General features: G+C 44.7%; 1 protein-coding gene across 1 annotated transcript in view; it reads left to right on the forward strand.

Moving 5' to 3' along the window:
* Positions 1–1,473: 1,473 nt before the first annotated feature.
* The window catches only part of LOC124717338, a 30,480-nt gene continuing 16,943 nt past the window's right edge, over positions 1,474–15,010 (forward strand). The window contains exon 1 of the mRNA XM_047244168.1: positions 1,474–1,713. Coding sequence (XP_047100124.1) covers positions 1,495–1,713 — 219 coding nt within the window. The 5' untranslated portion in view covers positions 1,474–1,494. The remainder of the gene's footprint in view (positions 1,714–15,010) is intronic.

The following is a 15,010-nucleotide window of genomic DNA, read 5'->3' on the forward strand; positions in this document are numbered from 1 at the left end:
ACACTGGATTTAATATTGGACCTAAGACTAACCTTGTGGAAGACCACAAATTATACACTACTGGCCATTAAAATTGCTACACCACGAAGATGACGTGCTACAGACGCGAAATTTAACCAACAGGAAGAAGATGCCGTGATATGCAAATGATTAGATTTTCAGAGCAGTCGCACAAGGCTGGCGCCGGTGGCGACAACTACAACGTGCTGACATGAGGAAAGTTTCCAACCGATTTCTCATACACAAACAGCAGTTGACAGGCGTTGCCTGGTGAAACGTTGCTGTGATGCCTGGTGTAAGGAGGAGAAATGCGTCCCATCACATTTCCGACTTTGATAAAGGTCGGATTGTAGCCTATCCCGATTGCGGTTTATCGTATCGCGACATTGCTGCTCGCGTTGGTCGACATCCAATGACTGTTAGCAGAATATGGAATCGGTGGGTTCAGGAGGGTAATACGGAACGCCGTGCTCGATCCCAACGGTCTCGTATCACTAGCAGTTGAGAGGCCTCTTATCCGCATGGCTGTAACGGATCATGCAGCCACGCCTCGATCCCTGAGTCAACACATGGGGACGTTTGCAAGACAACAACCAACTGCACGAACAGTTCGACGACGTTTGCAGCAGCATGGAATATCAGCTCGGAGACCGTGGCTGCGGTTACCCTTGATGCTGCATCACAGGCAGGAGCGCCTGCGATGGTGTATTCAACGACGAACCTGGGTGCACGAATGGCAAAACGTCATTTTTTCGGATAAATCCAGGTTCTGTTTACAGCATCGTGATGGTCGCATCCGTGTTTGGCGACATCGTGGTGAACGCACATTGGAAGCGTGTATTCGTCATCGCCATACTGGCGTATCACCCGGCGTGATGGTATGCACGACCACATGCAGGTACTGTACGGGCCTTTGTGGACACAGGAAATGTTGGACTGCTGCCCTGGCCAGCACATTCCCCAGATGTCTCAGCAATTGAAAACGTCTGGTCAATGGTGGCCGAGCAACTGGCTCGTCACTATACGCCAGTCACTACTCTTGATGAACTGTGGTATCGTGTTGAAGCTGCGTGGGCAGCTGTACCTGTACACCCCATCAAAGCTCTGTTTGACTGAATGCCCAGGCGCATCAAGGCCGTTATTAGGGGCAGAGGTGGTTGTTCTGGGTACTGATTTCTCAGGATCTATGCACCCAAAGTGCGTGAAAATGTAATCACATGTCAGTTCTAGTATGATATATTTGTCCAATGAATACCCGTTTATCATCTCCATTTCTTCTTGGTGTAGCAATTTTAATGGCCAGTAGTGTATCTAGCTCAGAGTAAATTTTTCCATGTTTACAATTTTTTTGAAATCCGTGGCACTCCTTTCATTAATTATGACCTGAGCAACATGCTGGATTCAGCTGTTTACCAAGCAGATATGAGGGTGGTGTGTGACAGTTTGTCAACGTGTGCAGTTCGAGTGACCCGGCGCACGGCCCTCGTGCCGGCTATGTTCCCGCTGCTGCTGCTGCTGCTGGCGGCGTCGACGTCTGCGTCCGAGAGGCAGGCGCGGCGCTTGCCAAACGAAGACGCGTGGGCGGCAGGCGGGCACGTGGACAACCACGTGTCTGCTGAGGAGGAGGCGCGCCCCAAGGAGGAGGCGAGGGAGGCGGCGGCGCTGGCAGACGTGGCCAGGAGCATCGTGGCCCGAACCGCCTCCACCAGCCAGGTCAGTCTGGGACGAGGCCAGTGTCTTAGGTTTTATCAATCTGCTACTGCTGCTTCGGTGCTAGAAGTCAGCTTTCAATCTAAAATCAATCATTGAACTCACAGAAACACTTACACTTACAAGGGAACCTCCCCATCGCACCCCCCTCAGATTTAGTTATAAGTTGGCACAGTGGATAGGCCTTGAAAAACTGAACGCAGATCAATCGAGAAAACAGGAAGAAGTTGTGTGGAACTATGAAAAAAATAAGCAAAATATACAAACTGTGTAGTCCATGGACAAGATAAGCAACATCTAGGGTAATGTGAGCTCAGGAGCGGCGTGGTCCCGTAGTTAGCGTGAGCAGCTGCGGAACGAGAGGTCCTTGGTTTGAGTCTTCCCTCGACGGAAAATTTGATTTTTTATTTTCAGTTTATGTGACAACTCCTATGTTTTCATCACTTTTTTGGGAGTGATTATCACATCCACAAGAAAACCTAAATCGGGCAAGGTAGAAGAATCTTTTTACAGATTCGCCAAGTGTACAAGTTAGGTGGGTCGACAACATATTGCTGTCATGTGACGCACATGCCGTCACCAGTGTCGTATAGAATACATCAGACGTGTTTTCCTGTGGAGGTATCGGTTGACCTATGACCTTGCGATCAAATGTTTTCGGTTCCCATTGGAGAGGCACGTCCTTTCGTCTACTAATCGCACGGTTTTGCGGTGCGGTCGCAAAATACAGACACTAAACTCATTTCAGTGAACAGAGACGTCAATGAACGAACGGACAGATCATAACTTTGCGAAAATAAAGAAAGTAAAATTTTCACTCAAGGGAAGACGTGAACCAAGGACATCTCGTTCCGCAGCTGTTCACGCTAACCACAAGACCACGGCGCTCCTGAACTCCCAATGTCCTTGACGTTGCCTGTCTTCCGCATGGACTTCTCAGTTTATATATTTTCCTAATTTTTTTCATTGTTCCACACAACTTCTTCCTGTTTTCTCGATTGATCTGTGTTCAGTTTTTCAAGGCCTATCCACTGTGCCAACTTATAACTAAATCAGGCATTTCGTAGAGACGTTTGCCATGGGTGGACAAGCATTGTGCTGTTGTAAAATGGCACCAGTATTATCTCTCATGACAGGTCACCTTTGAGGATGCAGAATGTTCATGACATACCATTATGCTGTCAGAGTTCCCTCAGTTAACACTGGTCATCACCTGTAATCATTCCTCATTATTAGTCTCCATTTGCCCGAATGGTCAAATGGTTCAGTATCAGGTTTGAGTGGTGTTACAGTTGCCTGATGTAGGACTGCACCAGAATGGGAGGGCAAGCATACTTTTCATCAAGGCTCCAGTCGACCACATTTAATGGCCGAAATGGACCGCCGCCATGTTGTGCACCAAACACATTGTTGTTACCCCTTCAGATTCGCACCTGCTGTACTAGAACTGGCAGTGGAGCCCCGCAACATTCTGTATGCTGCATCTCCATGTGTTTCACAGCGATCAGCCAGAAACTGACTCTGTTTATGCCCTTTATGTACCCTACTTGGCTTAGTAACAATATCAAACACAAGCAAACTAATGCTCTCTGGTTGCTATTCTGTCTGTGGCAGAGAGCTGCAACTCTAAATCATTTGTGTTTCGTACCTCTGATGGTGTATACACGTAAAAAGGTACATTGGTATCTGACCGCGTCCCTCCTGAGTGTCGTCTGACGGATTTCCTCTGATGTTCAGACCGATGTTGGGACGGTGAGTGTTGCAGTGTGCAGCTGCGCTGGGCCCAAACACTGCGCATCACATCTTTCATGTGATTCCCAGTGTCGACAGAAAGCATTGGTTTGTTTCCCGTTACAAACGAAATTATTTTTAAAGGGGAATATTTTATGTGCCCATTCGATAGAGCGGTCCCAAATTAGCCTAGTGCGATATTCGCGTGACGTATTAACAGTGACAGTGAAACAAGAAGAATGACCAGTACTCCACCAGCGAGTCAGCAGCGCTGTCGCATCACAACAGCAGACAGATGGACGTGGGCGGTGCTGGCTCTCTTGAGCGCTGCTTATTCTTCGACTTCTACTGTCCCTGTTAATACGTGGCGTGTTTTTTTTTAAGTAAGTACCGTTTTGAAATTAAAAAAAGACGTGCTAAGATATCTCAATAATTTTATTTTTACATGAAAGCCTGTACCTTAATCTACTTTTCTACATAATTTCCGTCAATATTGAGGCACTTGTCATAAAGTTGTACCAGTTTTTGAATACCCTCCTCATAGAAGTCTACTGCCTGACTTGTCAACCACTGCGTCATCACTGTTTTGACTTCGTCATCGTCTTGAAGACGCTGACCGCTCAGGTGTTTCTTCAAGAGCAGGAACAGATGGTAGTCACTGGGCGCAAGATCGGGGCTGTACGGAGGATGATCTAGAGTTTCCCATCGAAAAGATGTGATGAGATCTTTGGTCTGATTCGCCACATGCGGACGTGCATCGTCTTGCAGCAAAACGATGCCCTTGCTTAACTTCCATGGACTGTTGCTTTGATTCTGGTGTGACGTAGGCCACCCATGTTTCATCGCCCGTAAGAATTTGGCTTAAGAAATCATCACCGTCGTTGTGGTTCCGCTCGAGAAAAGTCAATGCACTGTCTAAACGTTTGGTTTTGTGCACATCCGTCAACATTTTCGATACCCAACGTACGCACAATTTTCGTTAATTCAAGCGCTCGCTCACAATGCCATACAAAACACTACGAGAAACGTTAGGAAAGTCATCCCGCAAGGAGGAAATGGTAAAGCGTCTGTTTTCTGTCACCTTATTATCCACTTCCTGCACCAAACTTTCATTAACGACTGAAGGACGCCCACTCCGTTGTTCTTCATGCACATTTGTGCGGCCATCTTTAAATGCTCTCACACACTTTCTTACTATTCCATCACTCGTAATGTTTCCTCCGTAAACTGCACAGATCTCACGATGAATATCGATCGCTTTTAGGCCTTTAGCACTAAGAAATCTTATTACAGCCCGTACTTCACAGTCGGCGGGACTCACGATTATCGGAGGCATCTTAAACACTCGGCACACAACGTAAACAAGGAAGAATCACACTGTAATGGCGTCAGTGCGTAGATTAAGGTACAGGCTTTCATGTAAAAATAAAATTATTGAGATATCTTAGCACGTCTTTTTTTAATTTCAAAACGGTACTTACTTAATAAACACGCCTCGTACATAACGATAACGCGAATATCGCACTAGACTGCTCTGTCGAATGCGCACGCAAAATATTCACCTTTAAAAATCAATTTGTTCGTAACAAGAAATAAATAGATGCTTTCCACCGACAATGGGCGTCAGGCCGCCACATTAAGGGCGTCCGTACCAGTACTTGTTTGGGCTGACTCCAGCTACATATTACAAAACCTAAACTGTAAAATATCTGCCAAAACGCCAGAGAAAATGAGCCTAACGACTCTTAGGAGGGACACCCTGTATATGGCTCAACCACACTATGCTCACTAATATTGCAACACCAGGACCGACAGTAAATAAGGAAGTTTCCAGAATGAGATTTTCACTCTGCTGCGTATTGCGCGCTGATATGAAACTTCCTGCAGATTAAAACTGTGTGCCGGACCGAGACTCGAACTCGCGACCTTTGCCTTTCGCGGGCAAGTGCTCTACCAACTGAGCTACCCAAGCACGACTCACGCCCGGTCCTCACAGCTTTACTTCCGCCAGTACATCGCCTCCTACATTCCAAACTTTACAGAAGCTCTCCTGCGAACGGAACAGAAGTGCTAGTCCTGCAAGGTTCGCAGGAGAACTTCTGTAAAGTTTGGGAGGTAGGAGACGATGTACTGGCGGAAGTAAAGCTGTGAGGACGGGGCGTGAGTCGTGCTTGGGTAGCTCAGTTTGTAGAGCACTAGCCCGCGAAAGGCAAAGGTCGCGAGTTCGAGTGTCGGTCCGGAACACAGTTTTAATCTGCCAGGGAGTTTCAGTAAATAAGGAAAACTTAATTTTGTGCATATAGAACAGAGCAGGAAGGACCTGTTCTTAAATTGGCAGTTAATTTTGGGGTACACAGGGTGCGAGTTTAGTCCATGGATATGCCACCTCCGGCAGCAACAACGATTGTTATACAGTTGGGAATCGGGTCGAGCCGAGCTTGGGTGAAAGACAAGGGTAACTCAGTGCGTGACATTTCAGTTCTGTGCCAGTGTTCAGCAGTCGTTGTGGCTGGTGAGTGGTGGAATGCCAGTCTCTCGGCAAACCACCAACAGTTGTTTTCAGTGTGTAAGAGGCCTCGAAAACACGCTCGCCAGGGCAGCAGTTGAACACCTTCTGATTAGAGGTAAGTCAAGGGGAAAATGCGCTCTCGTTCATACAAAACGTCAGGTAACTCTCGAATACTGGGCATAGCCACCGGCCGTGACATCTCAGAAACGTAACGGTTGCTTTCCACATTAGAAGCTATGACAGTAATAGACAGTGGTGCTGCGTACCCCTTTACTATTATAACCTGACGGAACTACAGTGGTGTGGCCACAACTGTGGGTTCTTTGATTGCTCTGGGAGATGTCTCATTGGAACTACAACATCTAGTTCACTTTCTTATGTGAATGATAAAAACATTTACTTAACTTGATATAATCCTTTGCCACAAAAGTGCTTCATAATTTACATCTGTCACTGATTATTGAACCATCATTTCATGCACTAATTAACAAACTGTTCTCTTTGTAATGGGTACTTTGGAGTTCTAGGCGCTACGGTCTGGAGCGCAGCGACCGCTACGGTCGCAGGTTCGAATCCTGCCTCGGGCATGGATGTGTGTGATGTCCTTAGGTTAGTCAGGTTTAATTAGTTCTAAGTTCTAGGCGACTGATGACCTCAGAACTTAAGTCACATAGTGCTCAGAGCCATTTTGAACTTTGGAGTTCTATTTAATGTTGTTTTGGTGTGTAAGTGTTGTTGTAAAACATATGAAAATGTAGCAGCAAGAATAACAGTATTATTTGAAAGAAAGAAATAAACTCTGATAATTCTTATTTATGTGCTGCTGAGCCCGACTACGAGTTTCAATAATTCCATACTTGACATTAAAATGATATATTAGTTGTTTGATGCATACCAAAAAACTAATATATCACACCACCACCTCTACCCATAACAACACTGGTGTCGTAAATATTTCTATTTAAAGTTACTGATCAATTAGTTTTGGAATAATTAATCTTATGCACTAGCCATAAAAATATTTCATTATGTAAAGTCTAAGATTGTTCTACTGTACGTTATCTTCACTTTTACAATAGAAAAATAATGAATTCCTGTGGCTTCTTGTCCTCGAAGTTACAACATTGTAATATCGATCGAAAGAATTAGTGTCTGATTATTTTTGCAGTTTAAAATTGCCGCTCCATACGCTCACGTAATGGCGACAAACAAAGCACAGTCTGGACTGTTGCGGGCACAAAACTTAAAACATTCATAGTTGGTTATTTAGTTATAAATAAAAGTCGGTACAGTAGAATTCCATTTAGTAAATTTTACGTTATATTTTTCCTTTGACCACTTATGACCTTTTACAATATTTAAAAGAACAGACCTCAGTTTATCTTCGATCTCATACGCTTCATACAACATAGAGAAGAAGAACATAAGAAGGAAGAATTACACAGACAATACAAAGCCAATACACTCTCTCAGTGGTATTACCTTTTGTTATGTGGTTATTATTTGCAAGAAACTGGTTATAAAATAATAAAACATTGTTGTTGTTTCACAATATAATAATAAATCTTTTCTCAGTTAAAAGTCATTTGTGGAAAAACATTAGTTAATTCATAAGTCTCGAGCACTGTCCCGTACACTGGCGACACAAAATATTCGCTCTGAATAACTCCTCCGTACTACTCGATGATGTTAACTGCTTCACCCTGAGGTCACGAACTGGGACAGAGCGCTTCCAGGCTCGGCTCTACATTGACCTCAGTGGGAGAGCACTGCTCTGCTGAGAGAGGGGCCGTGTCCTCTTCAGCCTCACCCATTCGTCATTGCGGATTGCAGCGAGATATCACTAATCTCTGTGATACCGATGTGTGTTGCCGAATGTGCTGTGGCACCACGATCTTTGGCTGATATTAGATGTACCGTCACGCCAGCCTCTTCACCTCTTCAAGAAGGCACGTCGAACAGATGTGCATAACTATAGACCTATATCTCTAACGTCGATCAGTTGTAGAATTTTGGAACACGTATTATGTTCGAGTATAATGACTTTTCTGGAGACTAGAAATCTACTCTGTAGGAATCGGCAGGGGTTTCGAAAAAGACGATCGTGTGAAACCCAGCTCGCGGTATTCGTCCACGAGACTCAGAGGGCCATAGACACGGGTTCACAGGTAGATGCCGTGTTTCTTGACTTCCGCAAGGCTTTCGATACAGTTCCCCACAGTCGTTTAATGAACAAAGTAAGAGCATGTGGACTATCAGACCAATTGTGTGATTGGATTGAGGTGTTCCTAGATAACAGAACGCAGCATGTCATTCTCAATGGAGAGAAGTCTTCCGAAGTAAGAGTGATTTCAGGTGTGCCGCAGGAGAGTGTCGTAGGACAGTTGCTATTCACAGTATACACAAATGACCTTGTGGATAACATCGGAAGTTCACTGAGGCTTTTTGCGGATGATGCTGTAGTATATCGAGAGGTTGTAACAATGGAAAATTGTACTGAGATGCAGGAGGATCTGCAACGAATTGACGCATGGTGCAGGAAGTGGCAATTGATTCTGAATGTAGACAAGTATAATGTGTTGCGAATGCATAGAAAGAAAGATCCCTCTCATTTCGCTACAATATAGCAGGTCAGCAACTGGAAGCAGTTAATTCCATAAAGTATCTGGAAGTACGCATTAGGAGTGATTTAAAATGGAATGATCATATAAATTTGATGGTCGGTAAAGCAGATGCCACACTGAGATTCATTGGAAGAATCCTAAGGAAATGCAATCCGAAAACGAAGGAAGTAGGTTACAGTACGCTTGTTTGCCCACTGCTTGAATACTGCTCAACAGTGTGGGATCCGTACCAGATAGGGTTGATAGAAGAGAGAGAGAAGATCCAACGGAGAGCAGCGCGCTTCGTTACAGGATCATTTAGTAATCGCGAAAGTGTTACGGAGATGATAGATAAACTCTAGTGGAAGACTCTGCAGGAGAGACGCTCAGTAGCTCGGTACGGGCTTTTGTTGAAGTTTCGAGAACATACCTTCGCCGAGGAGTCAAGCAGTATATTGCTCCCTCCTACGTATATATCGCGAAGAGACCGTGAGGATAAAATCAGAGAGATTAGAGCCCACACGGAGGCATACCGACAATCCTTCTTTCCACGAACAATACGAGACTGGAATAGAAGGGAGAACCGATAGAGGTACTCAAGGTACCCTCCGCCACACACCGTCAGGTGGCTTGCGGAGTATGGATGTAGACGTAGATGTAGATGAGAATGACGGTTGCAACTTTGCAAAGTTCGTTCTGTTCAGAGCCTCCATACACAGTAACGTACGTCGTGATGCTCCAGCCGCAGCCATGAACCCTCAGAAAACACGACTCCTGTGTCCAGTGCTGCTGTCGCATCAAGGAACGCCGCGACACAGGTCGTCATGCCGCAGTCTGTGGTTCTCCAGAAGTCGTCCATGGCGATAATTGTGTCGCTTCAAGCAGGCGAATTCCGTGACTTAAGGCACGTTAGATAGCTCTACTATCCTGCTCGGCCAAGCAAACAATGTAAATAGATGTGCAAAACTTAAGGACGAAAGTAACTTTCACATGATGTCTCACTGCCAAATAACAGAGCTCAATGGAACTTGGCCATACATAGGAAGAGCTGCTACAGTATAGTACTCAAGGTAACTGAAAGAAATACGGAATGAAACGAATGATGACGTCAAACAAGATGGTGGATTTTGGTTCGAAGTTTGAATTTTCCCCCAGAAAAATGGCGCAAAGTTCAAATTCCAGCAGGATAATGCACCACACCCCGGTTATATCTACTAAACAAAGAAGATGGCGGAAGGAAAGGACTTGTCTTTATTATTTAACCGATTTCAAGCAGATGTGTTCGCCACTGACCAGCGGATAATTAAACCTATAAGACAAACTCAAACAATATGTTCGATTCGGTATCCACCTTACTGTCCTTCAACGCTGGAAGGACAGTAACTCCGCCCTCGCTCACTTTTCCTCAGTGATACTTTTCGTCTTTGAATGCTATAATGCGATCTGGAGGACATTTATAAAAAATGCTCGGTTTCCTCTGTGTTGAATATGTTGCGTAGGCCGTTGCCACTCAAAAGTTGTGTTAGTTCGTCAAACCATTCAACACAAAGGAAATTGTCCACGCTGACCCTCCCTACGCAGATTTTTTTAAGGTGGCGGAATGACAATTTTTAAAATTTGAGAGCCTCCTCTCACTTGCCGGAATTCTTTCAGTCCACAGAGACTGCGCAAAAGACTTGGATTTTTCCTGCGCCATGAAGCCACTCCCGGGAACATTTGTCCTCTACACTGATTTATTCACTTTAGCAAGCACTTCTCAAGACGGGGAAATTCTCCGTGGCCTGACCTTTTCCTTTTTGTACCTGTCTTCCGATCGAACGATCTTTACTTTTTAAAATCATCGACAATGTAGATTGTAAAATAGCGAAAGGTTTTCGAGCATCTTTTTCCGAAATTCGACACTGCACAGCTTCAATACTACTACTACTACTACTACTACTACTACTAGGTGATGAGGCCCAGTGGACTCCACTGTATTCTGTCCATTGCTGCTATCCGCCATTGGTCCACATCTATTGACACTTGGTTTAAATCTTCATGGAGTCCATCCCTGCAACGCTTCTTGGGTCTCCCTGTCGGTCTCTTTCCTGTAGGTGTGAAGTCCAGGAGTTTCCGAGGCCATCTGTGATCCTCCATCCGGGCCACATGGCCGGCCCACTGCATTCGTTTGGCTTTGACAGTTCCTGCTATGTTGGGCTGCTGGTATAGTTCCTCAAGCTCTCGGTTGTATCTGATCCTCCATTCCCCTGTATCTGCATGCAGAACCGGACCGAAGATCTTCCGAAGCACTTTTCTCTCAAAAACAAGCAGCTTATGGAAGTCCTGTTTGCGGATACTCCATGCACAGCTTCAGTAACAACCCTTTTTTTGCTAACTGAAAGACACTTGTTCCCTCAAGTACTCATGGCGCTTCACAGATTCTAGAAACACGGATTGACTGTAAAACAGTATGAAAGCAGACTGTAGGCAGAATGGGATATAGGTCGTAGAAACAAATGACTGATGGTCTTAGGTCGTACTGCGAATCACAGCAGTAGCGGGTCTTCAGCAGGAATCACAGAAGTGGGAGCCGTGACTTCAAATTATAAAGTGTTGGCCCTTGTCACTACAACTTCGTTACTGTGGGAGCCAAAAAACTCGATTTTTTTTAATTTATGAATTATTTTTCAATGGACCGGACAAAAGTTTCAAATTATTGATAACTGAAATCACTTCAACGTACAAGAGCTTTTTTTTTTAATCGAAAACAGCAATGTTCAGATGGAAACCACGCCAACCACAGCTTGAGACATCTACAGGACACTAACGATCGGGCGATTTAGCAAGTCTATTGAGAGGAGGCATTCACATATCATTTGGCATGCGGTATGGCGAGCGATGCACCATGTTTCCTTAGACACAGAGACACGCGAAATGTCTTACCTAATGGTTAGTGGTTAAAATGTGACCCAGTCCAAACTCCACGCTATTCATTTGACGGATTCACCATTATGACATCAATGCCAAACTCTGGACGTTGATGAACATCACCTCAAATGTGGACCCTCAGTAGAAGTGTGGAGTCTGCGCACACAAATGATCGCTTTCTTTCTTGGCGTGGGACAACACGACGCTGGACCAGGGATTGTGTTCTTCCGAATTGGGATGTACAATCCACATACTAAAACGAGTGCAGTAAAGTTGCTTCGAGGCCGAGACAGTGCCCCAATTGTTCAGTGATGGCCCGAGGAAAGTACTGGACTTTTGAACCTTCTTACAGAAAGGACGTTTGAAGATCGTGTGTAGTCTGAAATACCGACAGTTTCCTCTAGGTTCTTACGGAGTATGTTTGAAGACATATCTCCCCCCACACTCACCCCCACACCTACCCCCACCCCTAGATTTCCCAGTTAGCTGGAATGTACAAGGTACGAATGGGTGATAAGAATCGATGAATGCCATATACATACGAGAAGACATACCCAGATGAAAAAGCAGCAGTGGGATTGCAAATCAAATTCTTCATTAAGTTGTCAATTTGTTTCATTATTTTATGCAAGGATAGTTTTAAGTTTATATATCTTTCAAGTAATACAGAAATATTATATTATTTGTGGTATGACAATGAAATGGTTGTCACTGACATTAAAATTTACTTTGCTGTTATATGTGTAACAGGATTTGATTTAATTTTTTAGTGTGACGTGTGAAAGATCTCTATTAAAGTCTGAAACATAAAAAAGGACAAAGTAACTAACTGTTCTGTGGAGCTCGACTCAAAGGTGTGCTGATTTGAATCCAGGTGCTGGATGAAATTTTTACTACTGGCATTTGGACAGCAAGGGAAGGAGTGATGGTGTTACAAAGTTCCAGTCTTTGCTCCAGTGTCCTGGATTAAACTGCAAACTTCCCGCAGCGTATCCTGAAGAGAGGGCAAGTGACACTTGACGGTGATCCGTCCGTCGGATTGGGACCTGCAGCGCGCCAGCCCCATTTTTCCTATTCATGTACCGGAACATGGTTTCAACCTCTCCTCTCTCTCGTCATCAAACAACTCAAACTTAACCTTTCATAATACACGCATCCATCGCAGTGAGCTACGCTCTACAAATACACGTAGGACACGACTCTCACGTATCCACACTCAAAGGAGCCTGTGTGCGTTCAGAACGAACACCCTACGTCACACGCAGCTGAACTAGTAGACTTTGGGGCCTCAAGTATCTTTATGCTGATGGTCTTTGCTGTACTCGTATCTTCGTCAATTTCGGAGACGCCATTTTGACTTGTATATTATGACGATCTACTGTTTCAAAGGCACCAGTGCCTACTAGCATGCTATTTCAAGGGAACGGCGTATTGAACATTTATCACAAACACGTCAACCTTATAATTAAACGTCAGTTAATGATACATCAACAATATAAGCCTTCAAGAGAGCCTATGATAGTCAGCCGGCACAAAAGACGAATGACACGTCTTCGCTCAGTGTAGTAGATAAAGACGTGGATTACAGAGACGTAGAAAGTGGGTGCTAATATTTGTTGGTTTTTTTTATTGTCTTAGTGTTTTTAACACATTTTGGGACCTTCTTATGGATGTAACACAAGTAAATTCTGCAGTACTCGATTTTATTTACGTTTCCCTCTGAGCAGGAAACAAAGGATGAAATAAGTATTTGGCTGTTCATTTCCGAATATGTGGCGACTTCCTAGTGTGTGGTGAGGCAGGAATCTAGGAGGAGAGCTTAAATTCCTGCGAGTGAAATGAGCAGCAACAGAACTCATATTTATCCTTGTCATGGCGCCCCCAATGCTGTCGAAAATACGAGTACAGCAAGGACGATCAGCGGAAATACACTCCACTTTTTGAGAGGAATGCATCAGGCCCGATGGGATACCTCAATCGGCAAATCCGTGCGACATCGTTGTGCAACGCAGCTAGTTCTTTATTCGCACGAAGTAATGGCCGCTATCGACAGGGGATCTCAAGCTGATTCCGTATTTCTAGAATTCCGGAAAGCTTTTGACACCGTTCCTCACAAGCGACTTCTAATCAAGCTGCGGGCCTATCGTCTCAGTTGTGCGACTGGATTCGTGATTTCCTGTCAGGAAGGTCGCAGTTCGTAGTAATCGACGGCAAATCATCGAGTAAAACTGAAGTGATATCAGATGTTCCCCAGGGAAGCATCCTGGGACCTCTGCTGTTCCTGATCTATATAAATGACCTGGGTGACAATCTGAGCAGTTCTCTTAGGTTGTTCGCAGATGATGCTGTAATTTACCGTCTAGTAAGGTCATCCGAAGACCAGTATCAGTTGCAAAGCGATTTAGGAAAGAGTGCTGTATGGTGTGGCAGGTGGCAGTTGACGCTAAATAACGAAAAGTGTGAGGTGATCCACATGAGATCCAAAAGAAATCCGTTGGAATTCGATTACTCGATAAATAGTACAATTCTCAAGGCTGTCAATTCAACTAAGTACCTGGGTGTTAAAATTACGAACAACTTCAGTCGAAAAGACCACATAGATAATATTGTGGGGAAGGCGAGCCAAAGGTTGCGTTTCATTTGCAGGACACTTAGAAGATGCAACAAGTCCACTAAAGATACAGCTTACACTACACTCGTTCGTCCACTGTTAGAATATTGCTGTGCGGTGTGGGATCCTTACCAGGTGGGATTGACGGAGGACATCGAAAGGGCGCAAAAAAGGGCAGCTCGTTTTTTATTATCACGTAATAGGGGAGAGAGTGTGGCAGATATGATACGCGAGTTGGGATGGAAGTCATTAAAGCAAAGACGTTTTTCGTCGCGGCGAGATCTATTTACGAAATTTCAGTCACCAACTTTCTCTTCCGAATGCAAAAATATTTTGTTGAGCCCAACCTACATAGGTAGGAATGATCATCAAAATAAAATAAGAGAAATCAGAGCTCGAACAGAAAGGTTTAGGTGTTCGTTTTTCCCGCGCCCTGTTCGGGAGTGGAATGGTAGAGAGATCGTATGATTGTGGTTCGATGAACCCTCTGCCAAGCACTTAAATGTGAATTGCAGAGTAATCATGTAGATGTAGATGTGGGAGGAGTGGTTACCACTGAGCGACAATAAGTTGCAGTCATTGAAAACAACCATCCAGCCGTGGTGTCACTCAGGCAGGATGAAGTGAACCTCGTGCACCACCGAACTGGTCACTGCCCCTCACACATGACCACATGCTCTGGCAATAGCCACCCCCCCCCTCCCCCAAGCTACAATGTCTGTGGTGTGCTAAGCAGTGATGCAACATTTCAACTGAGAACACTTTCCATTGTGACTAGTCATTTCCCCACGTCTTCACCCACATACGCAAGTGAGACATACATTGAATACACCTCCTCCTCCACCTCTCTGTATGCACATCTTCCTCCCTCTGTCTGTCCATCTCCTCCTCGCCACTCTCTCTGTCTCTTCATCTCCTGCTCCCTCTCTCTTTGTCCAT

This window comes from Schistocerca piceifrons, chromosome 9 (assembly GCF_021461385.2).
Source record: "Schistocerca piceifrons isolate TAMUIC-IGC-003096 chromosome 9, iqSchPice1.1, whole genome shotgun sequence".
In the NCBI taxonomy this organism is placed as follows: domain Eukaryota; kingdom Metazoa; phylum Arthropoda; class Insecta; order Orthoptera; family Acrididae; genus Schistocerca; species Schistocerca piceifrons.